This window comes from Balaenoptera ricei, chromosome 14 (assembly GCF_028023285.1).
Source record: "Balaenoptera ricei isolate mBalRic1 chromosome 14, mBalRic1.hap2, whole genome shotgun sequence".
NCBI classification, from domain to species: domain Eukaryota; kingdom Metazoa; phylum Chordata; class Mammalia; order Artiodactyla; family Balaenopteridae; genus Balaenoptera; species Balaenoptera ricei.
In genome coordinates, this window is record NC_082652.1 from 35,270,243 (window position 1) to 35,289,843 (window position 19,601).

Genomic DNA, 19,601 nt, shown 5'->3' on the forward strand with positions numbered 1-19,601 from the left:
TGGGGCAAAGCTTATGAAATAGCAAATCAAAAGGGAAAAAAGTACCAAGTCCAATAAATATAGGAAAAGATGTTCATATACACTAGTAGGCTGGTAAAGATAAACTGAAACAGCACAATATCACTCTTGACCTATCAGGCAGCAAAAACAGCTAATACCCAGTACTGGTGACCATGTTTAAAATGAGCTCTGACTTACTTGCTATTTGGGATGAATTGCCACAATTGTTTTTGAAAGTAACGTGGTAAAATCTACAAAAGGTAAAATAAATCTTTTGGCACGGGAATCCCACTTGTGGAACTTTATAATATAGAAATGAGAGTACCAGAATATAAAGATAAACAAACAAGGAAGTTGGTCATAGCATGGCCTCCAAGGACATACTTGAATCATCATCCACAAAGCAGTGGTTAAATAAATTATGGTCCAATCATACTATACAATATCATGGAGGTGGTGGCTTAGTGTCTGAATCTCCCTGAGTCTCTGTATAAAAGCAGACAGAGCAACTAGATAGAAAAACTAAAAACTCATGGACAACATTTACAACAAAATCAGATGACAAGATATTCCATGAACCCAAAATGTAAGTAGATAGGAACAAACCACCAGTAGCCATAAGCCTGTGTTGCATCCACATCTGTGCTGGAGAACACAGAGGAAAACAATGACTTTCTTGATGGATGTGAGTAAAGCAGAAGGAAACCACCAGCAGGTAGTTTGGGGGGGTGGGGTATGTATTTGAGAACAGCAGCCAAAACTGGGAAGGATTTGCCTTCTCTAAGAGCAGGTAAATTCAAGGAGCCTGCAGTAAAATCAGGAGAGGTTGGGGAAATCTGAGCCTATGTATACACTGGAAACCAACCAACCAGTTTTTCCTTCAAGAAGAGGGCCCAGTTCTGAGAAGAAACAGTTGGGAATAGAATCAAATATGAGCAAGATGGAGACAATAGCAAAGAAGAAAAGAGAAGGTTCAGGTAAAAGTTGGGGGAAGGAACAAGAGAATCAGGAAATCTTGGAAAGCAACACAATGCTAAAACAATAGAAGAGGAAGCCCTGTGGAAAATTCAGGGGGAAAATCCTGAATGTATCACCTTCTCAAGGTCAGGAAAACTAATTTTACTGAGAAATGAGGAACAAAAAAATATCCACTTTAAATCACAAAGTCACTATAATAAAGAAAAGGGAATAAGGAGCAGAATAACATTCCTACAGAAAATGAAAGCATGCCAGAAAGACACACCCACGAAACAGATCAAAACTGTAACACACTCTTTCAAAATAAGCTAAAAGACATTAAGAAAATGACATAAGACATGGGAGGAAAAGATATATCTGAATTTTCAAAAACTTAAAAATGATGTCACAGAACTCAGGAAAGAATTAGAAGTAAAAGAAAAATCATTTCAGAAATGAAGATTAGACTGAGGGAATAGAGGAGCAAATGAATGAGACATTTTATACACTGAGAAAAATAGAACCTGAAAAGGAGGAAGAGTTTTTAAATCAAGAAAAAAGAAGAAGAGTTAAAAAGGATTCAAGAGAAATTGATAAATATGGAAGATAGGCAAAGATTGACCATAGAGATAATAGAAGTCTCTGAAGAAGATAATCAAAGCAAAGGACCAGAATAAATAATAAAACATTAAAGAAAACATCCCTGAAATAAAAAGATTCAAAAGAATATACCATGTACCTGAGAAACTGACCCAAAACAATAAATACCAAGACATAGTCTAGTAAAATTACAGGATTTTGTAGAATTAAAAAAAAAAAAAAAAAAAAAAGTACCACCACCCCCCCTTTGGACTTCTAGACAAAAAAAGCAAGTGACTTAAGAAAGAACAAAAATTAAATTATCATCAGACTCTATAATAACAATAGTTTATGCCAAAAGAAAATTGAGTAATATGTTATTATAGTCAAGGGGGAAAATGTGAACCAAAGATTTTATATCCAAAAAAAACTGACTTTCAACTCTAAAAAGCATGGGCACACTATTAAAAGCATGGATGAATGCAGGGAATATTGTTTCCATGAGCCCATCCTGAGGCATCTACCAGACAGTGAGCTTTAGACAACCCAAAAGACCAAATGTAAGAACTAGTGGCAAATAGATACATGACTTTACTTCTGGACTCTCCATTCTGTTCCATTGGTCTGTATGTCTGTCCTATGTCAGTGCCAAACTGTTTTGATTATTGTAGCTTTGTAGTAAGTTTTGAGATCAGGAAGTGTAAGTCCTTCAGTTTGGTTTTGGAAATTATGATGTATCAATGTATTTTTCTTCATGTTTCTTGTACTTGGATCCCAACAATGAACACTAGGAGTTTCAGAAAGAAAAGAGAAAGCAGAAGGAAGGCAATTGCTAATGAAAAAATGGTCCTAGAACTGAAAGACATGAATTTGCAGATTGAGAGGGCCCACACAGTACCCAGCAAAAAGGATGGAGAAAGATCCACACAGAGAATGCCATGGTGAAACATTAGATCATTTGGTACCTAAAAAGGTTCTAGAAGGGATGGGGCAAACCAGCTCACACGGAAAGGCTCAGGAATGAGAAAGGCATCCACTTGCTCAATCTCTAGCACACACGGAGGCTAAGAGACAAGGAGCAAAACCTGGAAACATCTGAAGGAAGAAGGGATACAGCTAGAATTCTAAATGCAAGCATGCTCTCCCTTAACAGTAGAGGTGGGGTACAGACATTTCCATCAATGTGAGGTGGCGCCTTCCCAAGAAAGCACTGGAAGATGTGCTCCACTGAAAGGAGGGAATAAAATAAGGATGCGGGAACAGGGGCTTCACCACAGGCTAGATAATAAAGGGCACCCCTGGAATGATGGGGAAGGGAGGTCCCAGGACAGCAGTGGGCTTGGCAGCCATAGACTGCAGTAGGATAGGACACTCTAAGAAGGATGCTTCAAGGGCAGGAAGGACAGCAAGAGGTCTATGAACATATCAAGAGATTCATATAAGCAAGTGTTCCGCAATATGGATGCAAACAGCATAAGATCCAACTGGAAGAACTGAAAATGGTTGCCTCTGGGGAGGGAGAATTGGGGGTGGGATGGGTGGGTCAGGGGTCTGCTCTTTGTCTTTATAAGCCATCTAGAACTATTTGACCTATATTTGTGTCTAAGTTGGATAAAGAATCATCTTTTTATATAAAAAAGTAGTGGCAAGCATTAAATGTATAGTTATTTGTAAAACTAAGACTAATGAGAGCTACAGTGGGAGAGAACGTGTATGTTATATGCTCTGATAATGTCAATCTAGCACAACTATTTTTAAATGAGGGAATAATAGAGACAGCAGATGCAAAAAAAAAAAAAAGAATTGTGAACTGTTTTCAGTAATGGTTGGGCAGTGGTGGTATTAGTATGCTATTCTGAGGCTGTTGTGTACGTACTGTGGAAGAAAGCAAATGAATTATTGTAGTATATCACAATTCCATCATCTTCTGTGTCCTTGAAAACCAGGATTTTTAATATGCGATAAAGATATACGTATAAATATAACATAGAAGAAGTTACATAAAAACACTACAGTGTGAATTTGAATTAGATGTATTCATAACCTAGTTCTCTGTCCATTGAAAGGCCTAGGAAGAATGACCAACCCTGTAGCAATGAGAGTGAAGCTTCCTGGTGCCCAAATTGTGTTCTTGTGATACCATTTACCACTAAAAGAAAAAAGACTTTCTGGAAAAATACTAATTTCAGGACAGGGCAGGAAAGATGCAAGATAAGTTTTGAATAACTTGTCATACCAGGTACAGAGGAAGTTATCAAAGACCACTGGTCTCATGTCAAAAGGACCCAGGAGCCAACCTAAGAGGTTCCCACTGGCCACAGATGGGACAGATGAGTTAAGTAAGAATGAAAATCAAAGTGGATTTAAAACTGTCAAATACTTTTAAATCTATGAGTCCATTTTGATACTTTTAAAAATTAACTGGTCATGTTTAGTAGATACAAGAGAACAAATTTATTATCTTAAAAATTAGTAAATAGAGACATCCCTGGTGGTCCAGTGGTTAAGAATCCACCTTCCAATGCAGGGGATGCAGGTTCGATCCCTGATCGGGAAACTAAGATCCCATATGCTGCGGGACAACTAGAGAGCCCATGCACCGCAACGAAGAGCCCACACTGCAACTAAGACCTGACGCAGCCAACTGAATAAATAAATAATATATATATTTTTTAATTAGTAAATAAAAGGGAAAAGTTCAAACATCTGCTGTTACTGTGTGAACTGAACCCACTAACCAAATAATATGAGAGGAAGCATTTCTTTATTTAAAAAAAATTCCAACTAGTGACTGTAAAAGTTGGTAGAACCAAGAATATCACCATTTTGCAACCCTCAATGAACTAATGGATCTAGGCACTGAGCATCGATGACTCCCAACAGCATAAAAAGAGAGATAACCAGACATAATGTGCTTGCTGATGAGACAGCCCATGACACATGACCTCTAGTCTTGCCAAAGAGATTGAACCTGAGTCTGATCAAGCCTCTGGATCCAACTTTCAAATTTCAGGAAACACGAAGGACAGTGGAACATGCTAAATCCTCCATGTGCAGGAAATCAGCAAATCCAGACTCTGGGAAACTTTCCAGGTCAAACGCCCCAGGTGCTTCAATAGATAAATTGTAATATTTGTTAAAAACAGGTGGAGGGAGGCCTGAATATTAAAAGTGAATTAAAAGGTATCATAAATTTTAAAAATGGGTAAGACCAAACTGTAGAGTCTAGGGATGCACATCTAGGTGAAAAAAACATAAATGCAAAGGAGTGCTTACAATAAAACTCAGAGCAGTAGTTACTTTTGGAGGGAGGGTGGGGGCTGTGGATAGGATGGGGTCTATGGAGGGGCTTCTAGGTGCCTGAGAAAATTCTGTTCCTTGATCTGAGTACTAGGTACAAGGGCGTTGGCTTTATTATAATTCACAAGCTATGCATTTATTTTGCATGGTTTTCTGTATCTGTATATAATAAAAACAAAAAGTTAAAAGAGAATGAAGGGGCTTCCCTGGTGGCGCAGTGGTTAAGAATCCACCTGCCAATGCAGGGGACACAGGTTCGAGCCCTGGTCGGGGAAGATCCCACTTGCCACGGAGCAACTAAGCCCGTGCGCCACAACTACTGAGCCTGCACTCTAGAGCCCGCGAGACACAACTACTGAAGCCCGTGCGCCTAAAGCCCATGCTCCTCAACAAAAGAAGCCACCGCAATAAGAAGCCTGTGCACCCCATTGAAGAGTAGCCCCTGCTCCCCATTGAAGAGTAGCCCCTGCTCAACGCAACTAGAGAAAGCCTGTGCCCAGCAACGAAGACCCAACACAGCCAAAAATAAAGAGATATATAAATAAATTTATGAAAAAAAAAAAGAGAGAGGGGCTTCCCTGGTGGCACAGTGGTTGAGAATCTGCCTGCCAATGCAGGGGACATGGGTTCGAGCCCTGGTCTGGGAAGATCCCACATGCTGCAGAGCAACTAGGCCCGTGAGCCACAACTACTGAGCCTGCGCGTCTGGAGCCTGTGCTCCGCAACGAGAGGCCGCGATAGTGAGAGGCCCGCGCACCGTGATGAAGAGTGGTCCCCACTTGCTGCAACTAGAGAAAGCCCTCGCAAAGAAACGAAGACCCAACACAGCCAAAAATAAATAAATAAATAAATAAATTTTTAAAAAAGAGAGAATAAAGGAGAATCTATTAAGAATATAAATATAAAATAGAAGGTTAATTGGAAAAAAACAGGTTGCAGAATTATTCAATATATTTACTTTCTGATTCATTTTTTATGAAAAATAGGGTAGAGGACACTAATACCCTCTGAAAGGTAATCATCCAAGTTTAATTGTTGTTACCTTGATAGGGATAGATACTTTACTATTTCTTTGTGATGTTTGATTAATAGGGGAAAATCTAATAATAATAATAAATATATATGTATAGTTTGTTTTACTTTTTACTTTGAAATCATTCCAAACTGACAAAAGAGTCACATGTAAAATAAAAAGACCTCCTGTACATCACTGACCCAGATTCATACTCATTGATTATTAAAGTTTTGGCTCATTTGCTCACTCTCTGTATATTTGACAATTAGTTGCAAATATCATGTCCCTTTACCTCTAAATGCACCTCCAACTATCTCCTTAAAACAAGTATATATTATATATATAATTTTTAAATATGGACATATATAATTATTAGCCTTGAAAATGTGCAGGGATCTTATATCAAATTAGATAAAGTATATGAAAATACTACTTTAAACTGTAAAGAATTATTATTAAGAAATGTATGTCTCTTTTCCACTTGATATGCTTTAAGGTAATTGAAGTTTAAAGAAATTAGCCATTATTGGACTGCATCTTCATATAACACAAAATGAAGACAGGCAAAAATTGCCATCATTTTCAGTATATGCTCTAAGCTTAATTATAGTTTAATCTGTTAAATTTTCAATTACTCATGAATTTGATATTAAGGAAATTTGACATACGAAGTTCTAGAAGGTAGCAGAACTTTGAAGAATGCTGCCACACCTCTATCAAATCAGCTGCAAAGTGAGAAATTGACAGAAGCACCTGCTCTGGCTTTTTTTTTTTTTTTTAAGGTGGTGCTCAAATCCAATGTAAATTATGTACAGAGGAATATAATAATAAAAACTGATTCTTCGAAAAGGGAAGACCTCATTTGGAAGAATATTAAAACACATTTATAAACAATTTGTGGACCATATCAGCTTTTACAGAGAAGAATGAAACCTTCTTTAAATAGTATGTAGATAGTTTGAAAATCTCAATAGTGCCTGTCAAGATTTTGACATCTGGGTTTGGTCAGTTTTTGTGCATGATGTGGGTATCTTGTCAGAAAATATTAAGGCCTGTTTTTATACTTTGCACTAAATTAAGTTTCAGTCGATGCAAATTATTTGACGAACTAGTCACTTCCAAAGGCACAATAAAAATACTAGTTTCTAAAACGTTTGTGCTAAAATTACAGCCCCATTGAAATATACGAACTCTGACCGTAGGCCTATTAAATTGGCCCCTAGGTTTGCATTGATAAATAAGGAAGAATTAGCACCTTGGCGTGCCCTAATGTAAGATTTCCCTACACCACGCTTCCTTGCATTCTAAAAACAAAGTTCTTTTTCTTTAGAATTTAATTGACTATTTGGGATCATAAACTAGATACCATTCTACTATAGTCTGTCAGGTAGAGGAAATAAAATGCGCTGGAGTTTACTGCAATCGGACGGGGCGTTCTGGGGGATGCACTTTGGAGACGCTCCGAGGGCGAGGCGGCTTCTCCCCCGGAGCAGCGCGGTGTTACGGTCCCGTCTCGCCCGCAGGTGAGCGAGATGGAGGTGAACGGGCAGTTCGAGTCGGTGTGCGAGTCGGTGTTCAGCGAGCTGGAGTCACAGGCGGTGGAGGCCCTGGACCTGCCGATGCCCGGCTGCTTCCGCATGCGGAGCCACAGTTACGTGCGCGCCATCGAGAAGGGCTGCTCGCAGGACGACGAGTGCGTGTCGCTGAGGTCTTCCTCCCCGCCGCGCACCACCACCACCGTGAGGACCATCCAGAGCAGCACGGGTGAGTGGGCAGAGCTGGCCCCGCGCCCGGGGGGCGGCACGACTGCCCCCAGACACTGCACGTGGTCCCCTCGCTGTTATCACACGGTCACCCGTCACCAAACCCCACCCACACCCCGGGAGGCAGCGCCTCTGCTTCCCTGCCCGCCTCTATCCCCAGCCTCCGGCCACATCCACGCACCCCCTTCTTCCTCCATCTCCATCTCTGGTACCAACAGAGGAGACTGCAACTGTGGGACCAAGAGGGATGGCACAGGGGGAAGATCTTCCCAAAACGCCCGCACAACATCCTAGGACCAGCACACTCATCCCACCCAACTCCTCCTCTCCATCATCAGGCCCCGACTTTTAGGGGTGTGACCCCTCCAGGAATCAGACACCCTGATTGTTGAGCATCACAGAGTTGGAAAGCTTTTTAAATTCCAAGATATCCACAAAAATGACTCTCCCAAAAGACCTGAAGAACCACTGCGACAAAATTAGAAATGGATGATGCAGTAATATTGATTGCACAGTTTATGAGTTTTCTTTCCTTATAACAGAAGGCAGATTTATTTCATCATTTTAAAACCTCCCGACTATACGCATACAGAACCTCCTTTTCCCTCTAAACTGAATTTAGGTTTATGCTGCTACACTGTCTTTTGATCTGATTTTAGTCAGAGAGGCACAGCAGAGCTTAACTGGTTTCCATGACACTGGACCTACATTGGAACATAGCCATAGATTGTGTGTGACAGTGTACGTGTGTTTTTTGGGTTTTGGGGTGCTTTTTTAATAACATTAGGGTCCAAGAAGAAAATCCCCTCCATAGTTAACTAGTCTTAACTTTGATGGAATTCAGCATTACTCCAATAAAGACTAATTCTACAAAAAGATCATCAAACCAAGAGTCAAGATAAATAATGATGAATTAATTAGAAGGAAGAGTCTGTGCTAGACTATTGTATCCTTCAGTTTTTGTTCTAGGTGCCTCAAGTGTAATTATCATTCAGCCTAGAACTTTTGCAGGCTTGAGAATTAATAGGTTCTCAAACCTGAATTAAAATCCAGTAACTAGAAAGACAGGGTTGAGATAGAATTTGCAAATAACCATTAGAGGTGAAACAATAGGCATTCCTTCTGGACCAGTGCAAATTGGGATCTCAGGATTAGGGGAAAGATGCTTCTAGACGTTACCCTGGCTCAGCAGCCCTGCCAGAGCCCAGCAGCTCTGGCCCTGGCTGGCTGTCTCCCACCAGAGATGGGGGGTGTCCATTCTTGCTCACTAGGAAATTTCGCAAGAACAGCCCAGACAAGGTTAATAAGTTAAATAAGGTTGATTCAGGAAATGAACACATTTTTAAATTCATTCATGGGCATATTTATGTGTGTTTACATTTGTGCACTAAGTGTGGCTTGAAGGTCTGCCTGTGCCTCTAGCTCCTCACTGCGTCTTTGGTGTTTCCTTGTTTCCCTGTCCCTACCTCCAACTCCCCCCCCCCCCGCCCTCTTCCGTGTCTGGTCCGGTCTCTGTATAGCGGCCTCGTCACCCACCAGCTACTCTTCTGTGCTGCAGTTACTCCTTAAACATGCAAAATGCAGATCCTTGCCCAGAAGGGCTGAGGGAAGGAAAAGGGCTACTGGTTCACCTCCACCTCCACCACCCCTGCAGGGAGCAGTGTTGTGGGTAAAGTGACAAGGACTCCAGAATGGCTGTTTTCAGATCAACTAAGAGGCGTTTGTGTTTCGTCCTTTAAGAGACAATTTACTTACTCTTTGTACTGTGCTCTTCACCCCAAATACCCTATTCTGACCTTCCTAAGACCCTTCCCAGCTGCTCTGGGGGTTTGCAGAGTTCAAACAATAAAAATCCAGATAAAATCCAGGTTGCCAGTTACATCGGAATTGCAGATCAACAGTGAATACTTCTGTAGTGTAAGTATATCCCAAATATTGCATGGGACCTACTTATACGACAGAATTATCTGTAGTGTCTGTAGTGTTTGCTAAATCTGACAAGCCTATCAGAGAAGGAAGTGAGCAAGGCCTAGGAGGGCGTCCTGTGCTGTTCCATTTAGAATGTAAATTAAGGGACTTCCCTGGTGGCACAGTGGTTAAGAATCTGCCTGCCAATGCAGGGGACACAGGTTCCATCCCTGGTCAGGGAAGATCCCACATGCTGCAGAGCAACTAAGCCCGTGTGCCACAACTACTGAGCCTGCGTTCTAGAGCCCTCGAGCCACAACTACTGAGCCTGCGTGCCACAACTACGGAAGCCCACGCGCCTAGAGCCCATGCTCTGCAACAAGAGAAGCCACTGCAATGAGAAGCCCATGCACCGCAACGAAGAGTAGCCCCCGTTCGCCGCAACTAGAGAAAGCCCACATGAAGCAATGAAGACCCAACACAGCCAATAAAATAAAATAAAATAGAATGTAAATTAAATTGGAGGGGTTTTAGCCAGAGGCCCTATGTGGGAGAACAGCCAAATAATAAAAGAAATAAATGAAAACATCACGGAGATGACAGCAACTGCTCCATCTTGGGCTCCACATGCCTTGTCCTAAGTCCTGGACCCCGTCCACCTGCAGCCTTCTAGATGGGAATGCTCCAGGCTTGGCTGCAGCTGCAGGGGTTTAGGGGCAGGAAGATGTCACAGGGAATGGTGAAGCGTAAAATATCAGAGTTTTGTACAGGACAGCCAGTGACTTCACCCTTCATCATCCAAGTCAACATTATGATATATCATTTTTACAGTCGGGGAAAAGTAAGCAAACTATTTAAGGGCTAAATATTACAGTAGATTCTAAGTAAGGCCTTTAGAATTCTAATATCACTTTTCACAATTTCTCTATGCCATGAATTGGTTCTTTTTAAAAAGTCACTTTAGGATATAATAAGATGCTGTGCCCTTCATTCTACTGCTCTCATAATTCCTGGGTTTCCTCCTTACCCCTCTTCTTTCTCTCTCTCTCTCTCTCTCACACACACACACACACACACACACACACACACACAATTTTCCCTTTCTCTGCCACGTGATGTCAGTACCATCATATTTTCTTCTACTGGTTTCCTTCCATAGAAAATCTACTTTCTCATAGGACCTACTAATTTTTGAAAGCGTGCGCTCATCTGTGTTAATCACGAACTGACTTTGCTCTAATTTTAACCATTTCCCCATGTACACAGGTCAGATTTACATCCGCGTTGGGACATGACGTAGATTTCTCCTTTGCTCATTATTCTTGGGACATTTACAACAGATTCCATTTGTCTTAAACTTCCCTTTGCCTGAAAAACAATGCTTCGTTTTTGTCAAATGCAGTTAATAGCTATACCTTTTCTCCCCACGACAGTCCGCATTCTGAGTCTTTGATTTTTGTGTCAGCCCATTTTGAATGGTTCAGATTTTCAACAAAATAGACTATTAAGCTTTTCTCCTCCAGCCTTGTCCATTGTTCATCTGAGCAAAATGACACCACCGACAAAGGTCCACAACAGTGTCTACTGCCACGTGGGAGAATCAGGAAGATGGGCTTGGCTCTAAATGGCCCTAAGGAGCCCCGAGTAAAATGATCAAGGATTAATGGAGCCTCAGGGGCCAACTAGGAGCTGAGTTAGGGAGTGATTTATAGTTATGCTTCTTTTGGTTTATTGACTTTTCAGTTTATCTAACTATGATACAGTCCTATGTTATCTCAGCTTATCATCTGCTTCAAGCACGCAGATAATCTCTCCATCTAATGGATTCAACAGGTTTTTATATAATCATCGCAACTGGGACTATTTGGTGAGGATTAGAGCTACTGTAGGAAAGTAAAAATTTTAAGCAGGCAGTTAGCCCTATGACTGTGGGAAAACAAGCACCCTTACCTCAATCGTCTGAATATTTTAGGTGAAAGTAGAACTTGGTGTTAGAAACAGACTCAGACCTCCACTTCAGAGTATTGGATTCGACTGGCCTCCTTGTGGAATATACAAATGCAATTGTATGCGTTTAAGGATGAGGTTTCTTTTTACTTCCTACGCTAAGCATCCAAGATCTATCAAAAGCATTACCACATTGCAGCTAGACAGACTTCAATATGGTGACACCAGGGACCTGAATAAGCAAAAATAGTGTATCATCATCAGTGGATCTACTCATACAGATACACAGACACACACGTGGTCAGAAGAGACAAAATACATCGTTTGTAGTTGTTACCCAGCAAGTAGTAGGCAGGAGGGTCAGTGGGTATGGACAGAGGGAGATTTTTTTCAATAAGCACATATTGCTTTTCATGATTTTAAAAGCCAATATAATATTTGAATTAAAATAATACTCTTTGACAGAAATAGGCAGACTATCATGATATATGCTTCTCTGGTCTTTTAAGAAGTTTTCCCTTTGAAATTACAAGTTTTTGAAGGAAGCTTTATGTAGCAATAATATAATATTTATAAAGAGTAAGTATATGCCACACTGTTGCTCCTCAAGTTTGGCCTGTGTGCTATATTCTTTTATTAGCGGAAGCTCTTAGAAATGGATGGGGTTGAACTGGTCTCCTGTTCTTGATGGAGCCCCCAGGAAGGGCAGCGAGGGCCCAGGACAGAGCGTCACCCTGGCGAGGAGCCCCTCCAGCAGGGGGCCAACACACTTTGCCCTCTTGAGTGTGGCTTGGGGCCGCGGTGATCACAGCATGTTTTTCCAGTTTGATTTTTCTAACAAGAGAGATCGCATTTTCCTTTAAATAGAGACACGCTCTTCCATAATCTTAACCTCACACACTTTCCCAGCTCCAGATACAAACGCAGTTACCTTTTTGAGCACCTGAGGTCGGGGCTAATGTCCCAGGAGTTCTCACAGGTTTGGGGCATCACATGCAGGCAGCCATCCCATCTAGAAGACCACACCAAACCTGCCTTCCGGCATCCTACACTCCGATCCCATACAGCCTGCTATCCCCCCACACCCAGCAACAGCAACAAACCCTAAACACACAAGATCTTAAGCAGAATAACATTAAGGTAGTAATTTACATTTATAACACACATGCTAGGCATTCAATAATGGAGGAAAAAAAGGTAAGAGAAGATGCAGAAAAATACTTGTTTTACTCCGATATAATTGACATATTACATTGTCTAAGTTTAAGTAACTGTGATTTTAAAACTCCCAACAAACAAAAGTCCAGGACCGGAGGGATTCACAGGCGAATTCTATCAAACATTTACAGAGGAGTTAACACCTATCCTTCTGAAACTATTCCAGAAAATTGCAGAGGAAGGAACCCTCCCAAGCTCATTCTATGAGGTCACCATCGCCCTGATGCTAAAACTGGACAAAGATACCACACTGTGTACGTTTAAGGTGTAGAATGAGTTGATCGGATACATTCATATGATTAGCACCACAGTGTTAGCTAACACCTCCATCACAGCACATAATTACCACCTCTTTTCTGTGGTGAGAACATTTAAGACCTAGTCTCTCAGCAACGTTGAATGTAATACAGTATTGTTGACTATAACCACGGTTCTGTGTATTCGATCTCCAGAACTTATTCATCTTCTAAATGGAAGTTTGTTCTTTTGACCACTGTCTTCCCCTTTCCCCCACCCTCCCGCCCCTAGTAACCACCACTCTACTCTCTGTTTCTAAGAGTGCAGCTTTTTTAGATTCCACATATAAGTGAGATTATGCAGTATTTCTCTTTCTCTGACTTATTTCACTTAACATAATGCCCTCAAGGTCCACCCACGTTGTCACAAATGGCAGGGTTTCCTCCTTTTTGTGGCTGAATAATGTTCCATTGTGTATCTATATACCACATCTTCATCCATCCATCCCTCCATGAACACTTATGTTGTTTCCATATCTTGGCTATTGTGAATAATGCTGCAGTAATTAGCAAAAAAAAAAAAAAAACTTAAGTACCTCACAAACTCCATACTCAGCAACTGTTTGGGGACTTCCCTGGTGGTCCAGTGGTAAAGAATCCACCTTCCAATGCAGGGGATGTGGGTTCGATCCCTGGTCAGGGAACTAAGATCCCACATGCCACGGGGCAACAAAGTCCACGTGCTGCAACTACTGAGCCCTCGCACCACAACTAGAGAGAAGCCCACGTGCCTCAGCTAAGACCCAATGCAGCCAAAAATAAATAAATAAAAAATAAATCATTTAAAAGTTTGGATAATCAAGGTGACTTTCCCAAGGAAATAGCATTGATGTTAAAACAAGTTGAATCATAAAATATTAGCAATAGAAACTTCTACATCATCCAATCCAGGGGTCTGAAACTACAGCCTATGAGCCAAATCTAACCTGCTGCCTATTTTTGTAAAAAAAAATTTATGGGAACAGAATCACATCCATTTGTTGACACATTGTCTGTGGCTAAGTAGTTGCTCCAGAGACCGTATGGTCCAGAAAGCCAAAAATGTTTATGCTCTGGCCCTTTACCGAAAGAAGCTGCCACCCCTGATCTAATCCACAGAACCCATTTTAAGGTAGGAAAAGCAAGGCCCAAAGTGGTGGGCTTCTAGCTGGAGGCAAAGTCAGAATAAAACCCCAGGTGAGCCATAGCCCTTTGCCTGTTTGAGCCCCAGCTCTACAAATTCATGGAGAATCCTAAGAGTTCAGAGGAAGCTCACTTCTTTCTAACAGGCGCAAAGTTAATTAACAGGTTGTTTTTATAAAGCAATGAGGGAAAAGTTCAGAAGTTCAAAGGACACACAGCGGCCAGCAATTTTTTTAAACAAAGAGCCTTTCTTTTCTATTCAAGATAAGAACAAGTAATAAATTTCAGATCTTGCCTGGACTGGTTCCTTTTCCCTCTGCTTATGAAGCTCCCTTCCTTGAATTTCTCCAAACATCCAAGTAGAACTGGAGATTTCCACTTCCTCCCATCTTAGAAGGCCCAGACCAAAAAAAAAAAAGGCAAGATTTGTAGTACAACTTATGCCTCTTGTGAGGCAACTGCTCTGTTTTTTACATCTGAGAAAACTGACAGTGATGACTTTTGGAAGAATTTTGGTTATAACGTTTCTTCTTTGGGGCCCTCAAGGTGACATTCTTCTGCACTCTAAGTAGAAATATTATGAAGTCATAAAATGCAAAAGTCCTGTCGACACTGAGGAAGACAGAGGGTCTGAAGAGTGTCTTCTGCTTTCATCTCCTCCAGGGTTTTGCTGCATATAAATCACCTCTCGGGGGTGTGGAGAGAAGGGAACCCTCTGACACTGTTGGTGGGGAATGTAAATTGGTGTAGCCACTATGGAGAACAGTATGGAGGTTCCTCAAAAAACTGAAAATAGAGTTGGCATATGATCCTGCAATCCCACCCCTGGGCATATACCCAGACAAAACTATAATTAAAAAAGGTGCATGTACCCCTATGTTCATAGCAGCACTGTTTACAATAGCCAAGACATAGAAACAGCCTAAATGTCCATAGACAGACGAATGGATAAAAAAGACGTAATATATATATATATATATATATATATATATATATATATACATACATATATATATATATATACACACACACACACACACACACACACACACACACACACACACACACACAATGGAACACTACTCAGCCATAATAAAGAATGAAATAATGCCATTTGCAGAAACATGGAATGAGTTAGAGATTATCATACTAAGTGACATAAGTCAAACCGAGAAAGACAAATACCATATGATATCACTTATATGTGGAATCTAAAATATGACACAAATGAACTTATATAAGAAACAGAAACAGACTCACAGACATAGAGAACAGTCTTGTGGTTGCCAAGGGGGCCAGAGGGGGTCAGGGGAAGGATGGATTGGGAGTTTGGGATTAGCAGATGCAAACTATTGTATATGGAATGGATAAACAACAAGGTCCTACTGCAGAGCACAGGGAACTATATTCAATATCCTGTAATAAACCATAATGGAAAAGAATATATATATATGAATCACTTTGCTGTACAGCAGAAATTAACACATTGTTAAATCAACTACAGTTCAATAAAATAAATTTTTTAAAAAATTGCCTCTCGTATAACTGATTCACTTTGTTATAAAGCAGAAACTAACACACCATTGTAAAGCAATTATACTCCAATAAAAACGTTAAAAAAAAAAAATTGCCTCTCAGGACCAAAGCGCCAAGCCTGGAGGTATCATGCACCGTAGACAGCCCTCAAATCTGCCTTTGCCCATCGGAGGGGTTGTCACAGGGCCAATAGTGATGGGGCCCCAGGGTCTTCCGGCCTTTAGGGTTGTTGTGAGGTTCAAATGAGATCATTAATAAGGAAGCACTATGTAAATTACACATCAGAATGCCTCTACCTTGGCTTTCATTTTAATCTCTCAATCTCGCTTAGTTTAATAACAAAGATAATGGCTAATCCTGGAGCACGTACACCTTGACAAGCATTATGAGCCAGTTGCATAGATTATCTTGTGTAATCCTCACAAATACTCTGTGACATGTATGGGATATGATATCATCGTTTTCATCACGCAGGAAAAAATATTAAGGCTTAGTGAGTTTAAACAGCTGGACCAAGCTAGTAAGTGACAGAGCAGGCTCGTAAATTCTCTTTACTCATCAATAAGTGCTTAGTAAAGTATAGTATACCCTGAACTAATTTATTACAAATCTGTCTACAGAATGAGAGGCTCAGGAACTCTTTTCTTTCATTTTTCTTCCCACAAATATTCATTTAGTTCCTGCCACGTTTGAAACCTGTGTTTTCCAATAAAATTTCTGAAAATCCCTCTTTAAAAGAAACTGTTTTGATCACATATTAGTGACGTGGTTTTTCATGCTGGTTTGTCTAACCCTGGAATATCTGTTTAAAGTGAAATTAAAGATGTTAAAAAGAAAGAGAAATGACAATGAATAAAGAAAAAGCCTCAAAGAAGAAAATACTCTTTGGGTTTAAATTTTCGTATTACACTTCGTCATTTTGAGATGAAGGTGGATTTAAAAGATCAAATATCCAACCCTTGATCTAGTTACAGTGCTCAGACAGCACTGAATGGAAAAAAGAATTTGTACCAACTCACGTGTAAAGTAAGCAGGTGGTAAAGTCTGTGTTGTGGCTGATGAAATCATCAGAGGTCTCTACCTTGCATTAAGTAAAAAAATACTACGATAATTTAATCTTGATCTGGCTGGTCTCTTGGCTGGGTTGAGCATTCACAACCCAGTTACCAAGGTCAATCAGAAAACACAAATTAGAAAATCAGACTTCTTTCATGTGAATATGGGAAATTTCTCAAAAAAATTAATGACATGACAACACAGAACCTAAAAATTCACTTTTTTATCTGTCCGATACCTCCGTAGACACTGTTTTGTAATGGAATAAGTGGACATTTTTAAAAGCCTTCACTAAGTCCAACGTTGTCTGATCCAATTCGTATTGAACTTTAACAAATATAGTAAAATAATAGCAACTGAAAACCATATGTGTGATTAATGCTGGCACTTGGACAACCCTACACAGCTCCAGCTAGTAAATCCAACAGCCAAGGTTTTATATTTCTCTCTGTTCCTCTTGCCATTGACTTTCTGTCAAGCATTCAGGGTAACCCTTTACTGCTGCCAAGTGTCCTTACTTAAAAAAGAGAGAAGATCAAGATGAATACTGCCATGATTTTACTATATTAGCAACTATATAAGAAATAGTCATATATTTATCGTAATGAGAAAGCAATGATCATGTCACTATTAATACTGAAAGTTTTCTCTGCCATCTGCTGGTGTCCTACTGACATGTAAATTCCACCAGCATACAAGATAACTTTTTCTTTTTTACCCTTTTCTTTTTATTGCCATTTTTTTAACTGAAGTATAGTTGATTTACAATGTTGTGTTAATTTCCACAGTACAGCAAAGTGACCCAGTTATACACACGTACACATTCTTTTTCATACTTTTCCATGATGGTTTATCACAGGATATTGAATATAGTTCCTTGTGCTATGCAGTAGGACCTTGTTGTTTACCCATTCTTTATGTATTAGTTTGCTTCTACCAACCCCAAACTCCCACTCCATCCCTCCCCCTCCCCCCACCCTTGGCAACCACAAGTCTGTTCTCTATGTCTGTGAGTCTGTTTCTGTTTCATAGATAAGTTCATTTGTGTCATATTTTAGATTCCACATATAAGTGATATCATATGGTATTTGTCTTTCTCTTTCTGACTTATTTCACTTAGTATGATAATCTCTAGTTGTATCCATGTTGTGGCTCTTTTTTACGCTTTTCTATTAATTATCAGTATTGCTGAGAATACTCATAACTTCTAATTTAACTTGCAGAAGAAAATAACTAGTCTAAATTATCTCTAAAAAATACAACAAACTGTCAAAATTTAATTAGTGTTTACCCCTACAATATTTTTTGTTTTATGGTTTCAAGGGGATATATAATATTATTAAAATTAACTTTGCTGAACCAGTTTTATACTTTACAGGTATATCCCTGACAAGGAATATCAGATCTGATGAAATCAGAAGCTCACTCTGAATTTCTGAGTAGGATTACCATCCCTTGCCTCTTAAAATCCAACCTTGAACTTCTTTTTCATCTGATATCCTTATCCCATTACATACTTTCCCCCACAATTAAATTATATAATTTAAGAAAATCAGTGAGTCCATGTCATCCACTGCTTTGCCTCTAAAATACCTTATTCTCTTCCAAAATGTTGATGATGGCCAGAGAATTATGACGAGATATGAAATGTTGGCTTTTATCATTTTCAAGGAACTTCTTTCCATCATCTTTTATTAACTTTTTGTTTAGAAATAATTATGTATTTACAGGAAATTACAAAGATGGTACAGAAGTCGCTTATACCCCTCACTCAGTCTCCCCCAATGGTTACATCGTAGATAACAATACAATGTCAAAACCAGGAAACTGACTTTGGCACAATGTATAGGGGTAGTTATCACAAGCGCAGATTCTTGCAACTACCACTGCCCTCGAGATACAGAACCATACCATCACGACAAAGATCTACTCTTGGCCACATTTTACCACTTTGAATCAAGTATAGAAACCGAACCTCCCTACAAGTCCCTTTGCCTTCTCTCATTTATAATATAATTATCTTAAATATTTTCTCCACATACATTGAGAGCCACATCACACAACGTTATACTTTTTGCTTCAAACGTCAAATATAATGTACAAAATATGGGAGGCTAGAGAAAGTCTACTGTATTTACCCATATTTTTTTGCCACATTGCCAAGTCTGGGAAATTTTCAGCCATTGTTTCGATGACCACTTTTTCATCCCCACCCTCCTTCTCCCATCCTTCTGGGACTCCAGTGACCCAGGAGCCACGACTTCTTCAATGCGTGGTTTGAGCAGGGTTTCCTTCGAAGAGGACATGGGTGGGCTGGCACTATCTTTTTAAAATCTCTATTATACGACTTCTGCCTGTCAAACGTCAAAACATTTCTTTCCACACACAGAGATGCCCCACCCAACGTGACCCAACTTTCACACAGGGGCGACGACCCAAAATTACGTTTCACGCTGCACCCTGTGCTCAGTGCCTCGTATCACTGTCAGAGTCCAATATCCCCCTTCCCAGTCTTGTCCAAATACTTTTTCTCACCATTCTGCAACCTATGGGATAAACTGTACACTCTTTAAAAATACTCAACTACTCAAAGCAAACACTCAACAATCTTGATTGAGAAAAAGGTGAAGACAAAGAATGCTCAAGGACAGCAGTATCCATTGTCCTTCAAACCATCTAGGATGACTTTAGTGGCACATCCTGTCACAGTGGCATTTTAATAAAGCACAACATGTCTTAAAAAGTAGTGCAAACACCAGACATTCTCTGTATATCTAGCCTTTGGAATTGCCATGTGTTTGCTCAATTCAGATGGCAGCTACATCAATATCTTTTCCAGTTTTATTGACAGCACATTTACTGTATCCCATTAAATAAAAAGAATGTTTAAAGAAGCTTTCTTTT

The 19,601-nt window shown here is 40.0% G+C and overlaps 1 protein-coding gene across 6 annotated transcripts in view; it reads left to right on the forward strand.

The window, feature by feature from the left end:
* The window catches only part of DLGAP1 (DLG associated protein 1), a 328,621-nt gene that overhangs the window by 155,747 nt on the left and 153,273 nt on the right, over positions 1-19,601 (forward strand). For all 6 annotated transcript variants that reach the window (XM_059895182.1, XM_059895179.1, XM_059895183.1 and 3 more), the window contains exon 4: positions 7,375-7,615. In XM_059895182.1, the coding sequence (XP_059751165.1) occupies positions 7,375-7,615 (241 nt within the window). The remainder of the gene's footprint in view (positions 1-7,374; positions 7,616-19,601) is intronic.